The 13323-nt window shown below is 43.4% G+C and overlaps 1 protein-coding gene across 1 annotated transcript in view; it reads right to left on the bottom strand.

Moving 5' to 3' along the window:
• sgpl1 (sphingosine-1-phosphate lyase 1) overlaps positions 1-13323 on the bottom strand; it is a 75493-nt gene that overhangs the window by 9598 nt on the left and 52572 nt on the right. The window contains exons 9-11 of the mRNA XM_052041663.1: positions 12979-13077; positions 11287-11433; positions 9895-10133 (exon numbers count right to left, since the gene is read on the bottom strand). Of these exons, the coding sequence (XP_051897623.1) occupies positions 9895-10133; positions 11287-11433; positions 12979-13077 (485 nt within the window). The remainder of the gene's footprint in view (positions 1-9894; positions 10134-11286; positions 11434-12978; positions 13078-13323) is intronic.

Here is a 13323-nt window from a genome sequence, read left to right as displayed (position 1 = left end):
GTGTGATGGAACATTCTCCACTTGCCTGGATGAGTGCAGCTTCAACAGCACTCAAGAAGCTCGACACCACACAGGACATAACAGCCTGCTTGATAGGCACTCCATCCACAACTACTTACTTCACCACTGACCCACAGCAGCAGCAGTTTGTACCATCTACAGGATGCACTGCAGCAGCTCACCAAGCCTCCTTAGACAGCACCTTCCAAACCCAACCCCTCCAGCTAGAAGGACAAGGGCAGCAAAAACATGGGAAGTCAGCTTCCAAGCCACTTCCTTCTCAAGGGCAATTAAATGTCAGCTCAACTTGTGAAGCCCACATCCCTTGAATGAATTTTTAAAAATACTGTGTAATTTGTCATTTTTTTAAAATTACCTACAGCATTTAGTGTTCAATGGAATCGTCTGGTTCAAAGTAAAATGTCAGATTTCAAGCTATTGTCTCCTTTCCTTTGTTAACATTCCCAAAGCCAGTGCACGCAGAGAATAGTTCAGAACAATAGATGGAACACCTCACACCCAATGTAAAAAATCTAGGAAGGCACAGAGTTTGCTGCTCGAGCTTCTGAGTGGGACCACTGACACTTTAAGAGCAGGTTAATTGCAGCAAAAGGGGAAGCTCTTTGTACAACATCACTGCCAGCTCCATAGATAAGCAATTTGTTTTACAGTATGCTGCTCTGGCTGAGAATGCATTAGGTCTCTTCCTTTCTGCATTATATCATAGAGAGTGTTTCCGAACCTTAGTACACAGGGTGCCCCTTCTACATTGGCCTCTAGACTGTTTTCAATCAATCCATCTCACTTGAGGCCGATGATTAAACAATACGCACTCTTTGCAGTTCCCTTTGAGCCATGTAGCTCACAGATGTCGATTCAGAAGAAATACAGAACTTATTGAACAGGGAAACTTATGTGCAGCGTAATCACGTCACAAGCTCAAGAGGGCGCTGGCTGAGTTCCTGATATCAGAAGTGATTGGGAGGAAAGAAAGGATCAACTGCGGTATTCATATGACAATTTTTAGAGCAGGTAGGTGGACTGCAGTGGTCCTATGCACTGCTGTTGGTTGAGAGTCAGAGGTAGCATTCTCACCTCAGAACCAGAAGATTGTAGGTTCAAGTCTCAGTCCAGATATTGGGCTCAGTAATCCAGACAGACATTGCAGACCGGGACAGAGTGCTATCTGTATGAAGCATCATCTTTCAGGCAAGAGTTACTATCTGTCTATTCAGGTGGATGCAAAATAATTTTTAAAAATTCATGTGGCACTAGTTTTCCCTACCACGATTTGGCCATTATTCATGTCTCAGACGCAACTGGGTTGTAACCACATTGCTGTCTGTGGGAGCTTGCCAAGTATAACTGGATTCCTCATCTCCTACATTACAACAGTGAATATACTTCAATAAGTATTTCACTGAGTGTAAAGTGTTCTGGAACAATGCAAAGTCGTGAAATCCAGGTCTCCCTTTTACTGGCCCAGCCAAGTGTCTTCCTCAGGGGCAGTTAGAGTTGAACTACCAAAAGAAGGGGAATGGAAATGCAAATGACTTTCAAGGGAGTTCTCAAAAAGAACAGCTGTTTGAAAGAAGGTTTGCTGAGAAACTCTAACCAAATCAACAAAAACCAGTTGATCCATTGCAACATCCTCCCCGCTTCTAATCAACACCCAAAACCAATTGCATTGACAACCATAAATGTGCCAGAATTCACCTACTCTGGTCGAGCTCAAACAAACCCGTGCTTGCTCCCGATTAGAGGCAAGGGTTCCAATCAGATTAATGCCAAATTTTCAGGAGGTAACGCACTCAGACAAAAGAATTCTGTCTTTGTTTTGACTGTCACAAGTGATGGAGCAATTCATCCCAAGGTCCCTTTAACACAAGCCCGTTTTGCACTTTATTCTGTTTCCACACATTTGCTCAAACGCCTGTCAGCCATTCTCCTCGTGCCAAATGGCTCTTGATTTTTCTTGCTTAAGACATTAGTCATACATCATTCTTCACCACTTCCTCATTAAAAATACAGAAGAGAAGCAGGGAGAAGTAATACAGACCTAAATGCACAAATTCACAATCTCAATTGTGGTCATTTCCAAAACTAACACATAGATTACAGGTCATTGTTGGGGGGGGGGGGGGGGGGGGGTGATATTTCTCCGACAAGAAGTTAAAACAGCAGTAAACTTCTGAATGACTCAAAAGAACCCCACTGTGTGAAACACAGACTTGGGCACCGAACTCTCACATGCCTGACAGCTAATCTCAGCACTTCTAAATCACAAGGGCACAAACACATACATTCATGAAGCAATGTAACCAAATATCTCAAAGCACTAACCAGCCTCCCCTCCATAGACTCTGTCCACACTTCTCACTGCCTCGGTAAAGCAGCGAACATAATCAAAGACCCCACCCACCCTGGACATTCTCCCATCAGGCAGAAGATACAAAAGCCTGAAAGCATGTACTACCAGGCTCAAGGACAGCTTGTATTCCTCTGTTGAGAGACTATTAAATGGACCTCTTGTATGTTAAAATGGACTCTTCACCTCACAATCTACCTCATCATGGCCTTGCACTTTATTGTCTGCCTGCATTGCATCCTGTAACTGTAAAACTATATTCTGTATTGTTATTGCTTTTCCTTTTGTACTACCTCCATGTACTAATGTAATGAAATGATCTGTATGAATGGCCTGCAAAACAAAGTTTTTCACTGTACCTCAGTACACGTGACAATAAACCAATTTACCTCTCACATTCACTGGTCTACATAGGAGGTGTGACCAAAAACTTGGCAAAAACTTAAAAGGAAGCAGAGAGGTGGAGGGGGTTTAGGGAATGTTCAGAGCTCAGGACCAAGGCAGCTGGAGGCACAGTCGTTGATGGTGGAGCCATTGAACAAACTGGTCTGCAGCCACTTCAACAAAATATTTTAACATGTGTGTCACCACCAGCATGGTAAACCTAGCTACAACTCTTCTGCTTAAGGCACCTTACCTTCTGTCAGCAAGAGCGTCTTTATTTAACCGTGTTAGTGATTATTAAAGAGGATTGGCTGAACCTCTGCAGAACAGCCAAAAAAATATTTGCTCTTGTTGTTTGTTCCAATAAATATTTTTAAAATAATTTATTGTACTAAGGATAAGAAATGGTACCTGAATTGTATTTCTAATGAATCCACATATGAATCTTTTGTACTGTGGCTGCTCTCAGACACGGGAGACCTGAGAATGCAGTTGTGTGGTATGAATATCTCTCTCCATCACTGGATAACTGCTTGCTTAAGTCTGCAGATTTTGTAATGTCAAAAAGGCATGGGATTTTGGCAGCTAAGGGCACAGCCACCAATGGGAATGATGCACAGGAAGCCAGAATTAGAGGAACACAGTTGAAGAGTTGGAAGGGATGACAGAAGTTGGCAGAGGGAGAATGCACAACTACTCATCCTTCCCCATCCTCATCATTTCTCAGTTTATTGGTGGCACAGGATAGGACAGCATTGTGTAGGAAGAGTAGGAGGCCCTTCAGCCCAAGGCCTGTTCACCCGCCCCCCCCCCCCCCCCCCCCCCACAACCAGATCGTTGCTATTCTGTCCAACATTTAACTGCCTTAGCTCCATAATCCTTTGATGCCATTACAAAATGAAAATCTATTGAGTCTTGAAAGCTCCAACTGACTCCAAAATCTGCTGGAAATGATCAGTTGTGTGAAATATTGTTTCTTGATTTACTCCTGAATGGTCAACTTCTAATTACATGTTCTTGTTCTTTTATGAGATACACATTTCCTCTGCACAGACCTCAACATATTCTTTAACATCTTAAGTATAACAATGTGATCATTCCTCAGTCTCAACTTGGACAGGAGGAACTTGCATTTATATAGTACCCTTCACAAACTCAGAATGCCCCAAAGTACTTTTAAAGAGCAGTCACCGTTGTAACAAAAGATCAACACTCCAGCAAACAGCAGTGTGACGATGACTATTTTAGTGTTATTGTGCGAGGAATAAATAATGGATACTTGGACCAGCTCTCCTACTTATTTTTGCATTACTGCCAAGACTAACATCCACCTAAATGAGCAGACAGACTTGAGTTTATTTTAAACTTCATGAAAGTTTTGGGATGCAGACATAACAGTATGATTTGGTGGGATTATTCTGAGAGCTAGCATAGACTTGATGGGTCGAATGGCCTCCTTCTCCATCATAAGGAAATATAACAACGAGGTGGTGGTCAGTTGACTTTGTGAACAATTGGAGTCCTTCTGGTGAACATGTTCCTACAACGTTGTTGGACTGGGAGCTCCAGAATTTAGACCTAGATGAAGGAACAGTGATACAGATCCAAGTTAGGGTGGTGTGCAACCTGGAAGGGAACCTGCAAGTCTTGTTCCCACACATCAGCTGTCCTCATCCTTCTTGGTGGCAGAGGTCAAGGGTTTGATGCTCTTGGCGTAGGTAAGGCAAGTAACTGCAGTGCATTTTGCAGATAATACTGTGCAGTCACAGTGCTCTGGTGGTGGTGGGAAATAATGTTTAGGGGGAATACACAAAAAGTGCTGGAGGAACTCAGCAGGTCAGGCAGCATCTGTGGAGGGAAATAAACGGTCGATGTTTCGGGCCGAGACCCTTCATCAGGACTGGAAAGGATGAGGGCAGAAGCCGGAAATAGGAAGGTGAGGGGAGGGAGAGGAGCACATGCAGGCAGGGGATAGGTGAGTCCAGGTGAGAGGGGGAAGGTAGGTGGGTGGAGGAGGGGGAGAAGATGTAATAAACTGAGATGTAATAAACTGAGATGTGACAGGTAGAAGAGGCAAAGGGCTGAAGGAGGAGGAATCCAGTAGGAGAGGGCAGGGGACCTGACCTGCTGAGTTCCTCCAGCACTTTTTGTGTATTGCTCCAGATTCCAGCACCTGCAGAACTTCTTGTGTCAATGTTTAGGGGTGATGGATAATGTGCCAAACAGCAGCCTGCTTTGTCCTGGACGATATCAAGTGCTTTTGGAGCAATCATCCATGCAAGTGGAGAGTATTCTATCACACTCTCAACTCCTGGCATGTATTCGGTGGAAAGATGGAGGTTTCAGGAAAGAAGTCACCGCCTCTGACCTGCTCCTGTAGAAATGGAGCTTGTCTAATTGCCTTCTAATGAATGATGGGACTCAGTAATATCATTGCACGTCACAGGTAGGTGGTTGGACTCTCTTGTTGGAAATGGCCATTGCCTTGCCCTTGTGTGGCCCAAATGTAGCTTAACGTTCATCAGCACATGCCTGCATGTCTGGATTTTATCGCATGTCTAGTTCAGAGTAGGATTCACCACCAACTGGGCTAAAACAAGCCCTGATTGTGATTCTAAATGATTCTGTGTAGCACCCTTCCAAAACCAATACATCATGGAGATGCAGTGCCAAGAAGTAATCCAATACTCAGCAAAAAGTAAAAGAAACAACAATATTTTCAGACAGGGGTACCTTTCTAATGTTAATCTGTTAAATTGTGGCTTGTCCTTTAGAGATGAACAATAAGTAATAAAAACAACAAGTGCTGGAAACAGTCAACAGGTCAGACACCATCTGTGGAAAGAGAGAAAACAAGTTGTAGGGGGTGGGAAGGGACAGATAGCACAAAGGGAGTATCGCTGGTAGGACAAGGCCAAGTTCGCAGAGGCAATTCTGCTGTTTACAGGACCATCTGGTTGATAAACTTATGAGGGTAATTAGAGAGAGAGAAAGAGAGAAAAAGAGGAAAAAAACAAAAGAGGTAGTGTAAAAGCTGTGGAATACTGTTTGTTGAGATCTGAAACTGAAAGATTAAAAAACACTGGAAATACCCAGAAGATCAGGTGGTGTCTGTGAAGAGTGAAAAGTTCAGCTGATATTACAGATGGATAATTGCACAGCAGAACAGGCCAGATCTGACGCAAACAGAAAAAGGAAGTCCCCCAAAACTGCTCCAGAAGGCTGCAACATACCCAGATGGTAGATGAGGTGCTGTTGTTCAAGCTCACATTGGGTCGCATTGGAAGAGGGCAAGAGGTCATAGACAGTGGGATGGAGAGTAAAACTGGCAGAACTGGTAAAATGGGAAGCTCAGTGGCATCCCCATGCCCCACAAAGCAATCACTAAGTACAGTGTTGGGTTTTCTCCAATGCACATCATGAGCACTGAACATACAACAGCGGATCGGAAGAAGTGCAAGTGATTCCTTGCCTTACCCAACTACTGTAGAGGGAAGTAACACTTAAGGAAAAAGAAAGACATCTCAGAGGCACCTGTGCAGAAAGTCTTGTCAAAGAAGATATGACAGAGATGAAGAAACTGGGAGAATAGAATACAGGCAGGGTGGGAGGAAGTACAGTGGAGATAGCGGCAAGAGTCCATGAGCATAGTAATGGTTGCTAACCAATCCCACTCCACCCACCCCCCACCCGCCTCAAGATGGAAAGAAATCTAGAAAGGGAAGAGGTGGATGATGTGACTGTGCCAGAAGGGTGGAACTTGGCAGCAAATGATAAAATGTTTAAATTTGGCATGAATGCAGGAAGCAGCATCACTACAGTTGATAACGTACCAGAAAAAAAAGTTGAGGGAGGACTGAAACAAAGACTGTTCTATGTCGCCCACAAAGAGACAGGTGAAGTTTGGGCCCTTGGCAGTTGCCATAGCTGAAGCTTTGATCTGGAGAAAGTGAGTGGAGTTCGAGAAGGAGTTGTTCAACACAAGAATGAGCTTAGCCAGACAAATGAGTGTATTGGTGAAGGGGAACTAATTCAAGAAACTGGTGTGGGATGGAGGCATAGAAAGATTCTGTCACGGTGTCATGAATCAAATAAGAGAGTGGAGCCGGCGAGAAAGGATGGGAAGAATCAAGTTTGGCGGGGTAAAAATGAGGCTGAAACAATGGATCTGCCCAGTCTTGCTTGTGGGTCTCAGTGAAGGAGGTAGGACCAGGGCTGACTAATAAGAAAATTTGCCTGATTAAAGGCTTTTTCGACAAATCTGCTGTTTAGTGAGTCACTGATTTGAATAATTCATTGCTGACTCTCTCTAACTGCCTGCAGAGATGTTGCAACAGCTCTCAGTGGAACCACAATCCTAAGAATTCTGCAGGCAGGTCTGAACAAACATTCTTCCAGTCTCAGAGTTTCTCAGCATCTCCCCCACCTGACCAGACTCGTTAGGTATTCACTGCAAACCAGAAGATCTTGAAAGCCTAGAATTACCCAATTTGTTCACTCATCTCTGCTAGTGATTGATTGTTGGCGTGTGATGGAATAAAAGTCAGTGGTTGATGGAAGGGGGGTGCCTGAGGGGGCATTTTCATGGCGGAAACAGAACCTTTAAAAAAAATTCAAGCGGTCTCTTCATAAAATACTTAAGTAAGGGAAAAAGAAAATAAAGCACCTTCAGTGTTTAGAGACTTTAATTCTGCCCTTGTCAGGGTTGAGTTGGTAACACTCCCACCTCTGAATCAGAAGGTTGTAGGTTCAGATCCCACCCTAAGCCAACATTTCTCTGCAGTTCAATGCTGTACTGTTGGACGTGCTGCCTTTCCAGTGAAGTGTTAAACACTGACACCATTTGAAAGACCAAAGTTACCTTTCGACTGAAGTTACCTTTCAACCAACATCACAAATAGATAATCTGGTCGTTAACACATTGCCATTTATGGGAGCTTGCTGTGCACAAAATGACCACCACATTCCTGCAACAATGATCACATTTTAAAAGTCCTTCACTGGTTGTGGGATATCCTAAGATTTAAAAAAATGCCAGAGAAATGCAAGGCTTTTCTTTGCTTCTAAGTTCCGGCTACAGCACAGGTAAAGCAGCAGACCAACACTGAGCAGTAAATGAGACATTTAGTAGTCCAAAGATAATGTGCCGCAGATGCTGGATACCTGAAATAAAAACAGAAAATGCTGGAAACACTCAGCAGGTCAGGCAGCATCTGTGGAGAGAAAATACAAATTAATGCTTCAGGTCATTGATTTAATGGAAGTTCACCGATCCAAAAAGAACAAAGAAAAATGCATTCGGACCCTCACACCTGATCATGCTACTCAGCATCACTTTCCATACAAATGCCATCTTGATTCCCTCAGATAGCTTTTAAAAAATTCATTGATCTCAGTATCAAATACACAAGCAACTGAACCTCTTCAGGGGTGGTTGCTAAAGATTCACCAAGGTCTGAAAGAAAAATTTGGGACTCTTGACTTCACAATCTACCTCGTCATGGCCTTGCACCTTATCGTCTGCCTGCACCGCACTTTCTCTGTAACTGTAACACTATATTCTGATTTCTGTTATTGCTTTTCCCTTGTTCTACTTCAATATACTGATGTGATGAAATGATCTGTATGGATGGCATGCAAAATAAAGTTTTTCCACTGTACCTCGGTACATGTGACAATAATAAACCAATTTCTCTTCTCACTTCTGTCCTGATGACCAACTCCTTGTTTAGATACTGTGACCCCTAGGTCTAGACCCCACAACCAGGGGAACATCAACAACCCTGTTGAGCCACATAACAATTTTGCATCTTTCAATGATTTAATTCTAAACCCAAGAGACCACAGGTCCTGCCTGCTTAATCTCTGCTCACAGGAGAATCCTCACCCAACCCTTTCACTATCCTCCCTCTATCGCAAGTATGTCCTTTCCTAGGTAGGGACACCAGACCTGTACACAATAGTTCAGATCAGGGGCCAATATAATTTCAGTAAGACAACTTTGCTCTTCAACTCAAATTGCTTCCAGTAAAGGCCAACGTACTACAGCAACAAAAAAATCTGCTGGAGGAACTCAGCGAGTTGAGCAGCATCTGTGGGGGGGAAGGAAGTGTCAACAGTTCAGGTCGAAACCCTGCATCAGGACTCAGTACATAGTCCAAACTCAGGACATACTATTTGCCTTCCTATTTTTTGCTGTTAACTGGTTTTCCCCCTCTGTAAATGTTGCTTGATCTGCTAAATATTTCAAAATATTTTGATTTTACTTCAGAGACATCTAGACTGGGTGTTGAGAAGAAAATTGTCAATGTTTGACAAAGAAAAAAGGAAATTAAAGCCAATGAGAGCTCAAGAAGACCACAGAGTTCCAGGCAGTGAACTAGACTAATAAACTGAGATGGTCCGCATATTAAAACTGGGCTTTTATTCACTGAGGGCTGATGATTGAAGTTTTCATGACAATTAAAAAGAATTCCCTTCTTAGGCAATTCCTCAGCATTGAGGATGAAATTAATAGGGTGGTTATAAATATTTTCTGCTGGTGGAGCAGAAAAGGGTATAAACTTGAAATCAAAGTAAATGCATTCGTAAATTAGGAAACATCTCTTTATAAAAGACAGAGAAATGTGGATAGAAAAACTAGTTTCCTACATTACAACACCAACTTCCTTGGCTGCCCAGTATAAACAACAGGAATGCAGCATCTCACAAAAGTACACACACACCTGCCCTGTCAAGCACCTCCTGCCCCACGTGTCAGAGGCTATAGACTTGGAGTCCTACAGGGATACAGCTCAGAAACAGGCACTTCAGCCCACCAATTTACACAAGTACTACATTAATCCCATTTTTTTTATTCTCCTACATTCTCATCACCCGTCTCAGATTCTACCACTCACCCACACACTCAGGGCAAATTGCAGTGGCCAATTAACCGAGCAACCCGCACATCTTTGGAACGCGAGAGGAAACGGGAACGTGCAAACTCCACTCAGACAGCACCCAAGGTCGGGATCGAACCCGGTCTACAGATCCCACATCAGTCATCTCAAAACCCAAATATTGGGATGACCATCTAAGGAAGAATAGAAATAGAGTTCTTCCCATCATAATCCAGTCAGAAGATCTTCAGATATACGTACTGAGCTTCAATGTGCCGTGCCGTGTCAATGATCTTCTTTGTAGCCTTAACGTAACCATCTTCACCCATATACATCATCGTTGCCCAGCAAGCAGCAATGATCCCTCCTGGTCTTGACCCAGCAATCGTCGGCGATGCATAGATGCCCCCCTGCCAGTCTGGGGCAACAAAGAACTGGTAGTGTCGGTATTTCTTGTCGCAGTACAGTACAACTGATGAACCCTTGGGCGCATATCCGTACTGGTGAGGGGAAGCAAGGAAATCAGAGTGGTTGAGGGAAGAAAACATTAAGAAAATAACACTCAGTGACGCAGAACTCTCAGGTGGAACTTTCATGTAAATCTGATCAGTTTATCAGTAGTTTGTGTAGGGCTATTCCTGCCCTGTCTCTGATGTACCCATTCAAATAATGTGGTGGCACTGGCAAGGCAACATTTATTCCCCATTCCTAATTATCCTTGAGCTGACTAATTTGCTGAGCTATTCTAGAGGTCAGTTAGGAGTCAATCATGTTAGTGTTGGTCTGGAGTCACATGGGGAAAACTGCTGATTTCCTTCATTAAAGGATTCTGGTGAACAGAATGGGTTTCTAACAACAATCCAGTGGTTTAACGCTTACTCTTCCTTATTCCAGACTTGGTTACCTCAATTTCAATAACCTAGCAGCCATCTTAACGTCCTCTGATTGCTACTCTGTCTCTGAGCTATTAGTCCAGCAACATAACCACTTCTGCAATGGATTGCTTTGACGCAATGGTCTCACAGTTCCAGCTGCAAGTTTAACCAGAAGATTAAAGATCTTATTTTCAGAAGCCCTCCCAACATTCAGCCGCTATTTCTGTTTAGACTTTTGTTATTTATTCAAAAGAAATAATTAGTTTGTACAGAGTACCCCATCCTTCATTATAAGCACTCCCTTCCTCCCTCTACCACCATTGCATTGTGGGCAACATCTACAAAATCTGCTGTAGCAACATGTCAAGGATTACGTGACAACATTTTCAAACCCAGACATCTAGCAACTGGAGGAAAGTCAGGTGCTTGGGAGCACCACCACCTGCAGGTTCCTCTCCAAGCCACACACTGCTCTCCCTTGGAAATACATCACGTTTCTTCATAGTCGCTGAGTCTAAAGTCTATAACTGTGCACCCAGCAATGCTGGGGGAGCACCTTCACCAGAGGGACAACAGTGATTCCAAAAAGACAGTTCACCACCATCTTCTCAAGGACAATTAGAGATGGGCCATTAACGTTGGCCAACCACACACACACACCTAATGAATAAAATACAACTGCCTCCTGGCAGTCTCTGGCCAATCTTCTGTCCTCCTCCAACCTATCCATAAACCACCCTGAGCCAGGCTTTCCCCACATTCACCAGCGCTAGCCCACCTTATGCGTGTCAGCAGAGATGCTCGTCACTCCCCTGACCCGGAAATCGAAGGGCGGCAGAGAATAACCAGCTTTCTCCATGAAGACGATAAGAAAACCCCCGAGGCAGGCATCCACATGCAGAGGAATTTCGTAATCCAGGGCCAGCTGAGGATGCAAGAGAAAGAATTCAATAACTGTAGACATTCAGTGGAATCCCAAAACATCATTTAAACAATGAATGCAGAGATCTTTCAGCACACAAAAAGTCCACACAGCCCATCATATTTTTTTTTAGATGGAAGAGCTGGATAACTCATCCCAATGGCTTTGTAGATTTCAGGTTTTCAAAAGTATTCATCCAATTCTTTTTGCCATTACTTTAAAAGTGTCCTCTGGTTACAGATCCTCCTGCCTCTGGAAACAGTTCTGCTCTGTTTTATCAAAATCCCATTCTATGTCAAATAACTCCTGCAAATGGTTCCATAAGTTTGCTGCTTTGCAGAGAACAATCCCAGCTTCTTCAGTCTCCCCGTATGACCAAAGTCCCCATTATTCTTGCAAGTCTTCCCTCAATTTGCAGTGCCTGACAGATTGTCCAATGATTCCCATTAGAATTGATCAGGTTTAGATGTTGGATTAAGCCCATCTGTAATGGCCTTTCCTTCCTTTTCCCAACTTCCCTCTGCAGCCACCCGTCCCACACTTTAATCCCAAGTGTACGCCATCCAGCATCCTCCAAATCCAATCCAATGCCTCTTTAACCCCCTGTCCCCTATTCTTTTCTCCACCCTATTCAATGTACTTATTCGTGCCTACACTCTAACTGGACATTCAACCATAAGGAATAGAAGCAGGATTAGGCCATCAAGTCCCTCGTGCCCAGCCAATCCATAGTATCATGGTTGATCTGATACCTCAGCTCCAATTGCACAAACCAATATTCCTTGACACTCTTAATACTAAACGGAAAGTCGATGGACGTTGAATATACTGGGTGACCGAACCTCCACAGTCCTCTCAGTAAAGAATTCATAGGTTCACCACCCTCTGGGTGAAAGAATTTCTTCTCATCTCTATTCTGAAATAGCCAAGCCTTTGTTTTGAGAATGTGATCCTTGGTTCTAGTCTCCCCTGAGAAAGGAACCTTCAATGCTGCATTTGCCAAGTTATAGAGGAAGTGCCAATGGCAGGATCATCATATTTTTATACAAGTTTTTTTGAGCCTCAGCAATTCACAGGCAGCCCGACTGTCGATGTGCTGCACTATGTGGCTATTAGCAACTCCAAATAAACAGTCCCGATGCAGGGTTTCAACCCGAAACATTGACAATTCCTTTCCTCCCAGAGATTGTTCCTCCAGCAGATTGTTTGTTGTTCCAGACCCCAGCATCTGCTGTCTCTTGTGTATCCAGAAACCCAAGACCTCCTTAGTGAACACCATTCAAAAACGTCAAAATAGTGTGCAAACAAAATTGTTGCTAACCATCAGAATCTGAAATATTAGAAGGCTTCCTGGCAGTGATACTTTAAGCAGTTACAAAAATAAGGAGAGCCCTGCCTTAAGTACTTTTCTATTAACTATCATATTAAACAACACCATTGTTTCATATCCACCACTCGTAGCTAAATACTTCTAACTTCTTCAAAGAGATCCTTGTAATTCCCTCTGGAGCTGCTCCATCATTGTTAGTAAGTGCATTGGGAAAGCACCTTGGCAATCTCCTCGACTGGATCCATGACTCCATGTGGAAACTGAGGCACAGAACAGACAAGCATGACTGTGTTCTTCGAAATGGCTCTCTTCATGGCCTGGGGAGAAAAGCAGACAAGCGTCACATCCATGAAGTCTGAAACCTCCAAAGATTTCCAAAAATATATTACAATGCCTTATAATACTCCTTTTAATACACTATATATAAAAAAAACATAGCAGCAGGAGTAGATCACTCAGCCTCTCCATCTTGCCCTGCTGTTCAATATGATCATGGCTGATTTGTCTCAGGCCTAATCTCTTCTATGCTAGTTCCACACAGCCCTCAATTCACCGATCTTTCT

Source organism: Pristis pectinata, chromosome 30 (genome assembly GCF_009764475.1).
Source record: "Pristis pectinata isolate sPriPec2 chromosome 30, sPriPec2.1.pri, whole genome shotgun sequence".
Taxonomy (NCBI): Eukaryota; Metazoa; Chordata; class Chondrichthyes; order Rhinopristiformes; family Pristidae; genus Pristis; species Pristis pectinata.
Note: the sequence above shows the minus strand (reverse complement) of the source record. Positions and strands in the feature narration are given on the sequence as shown.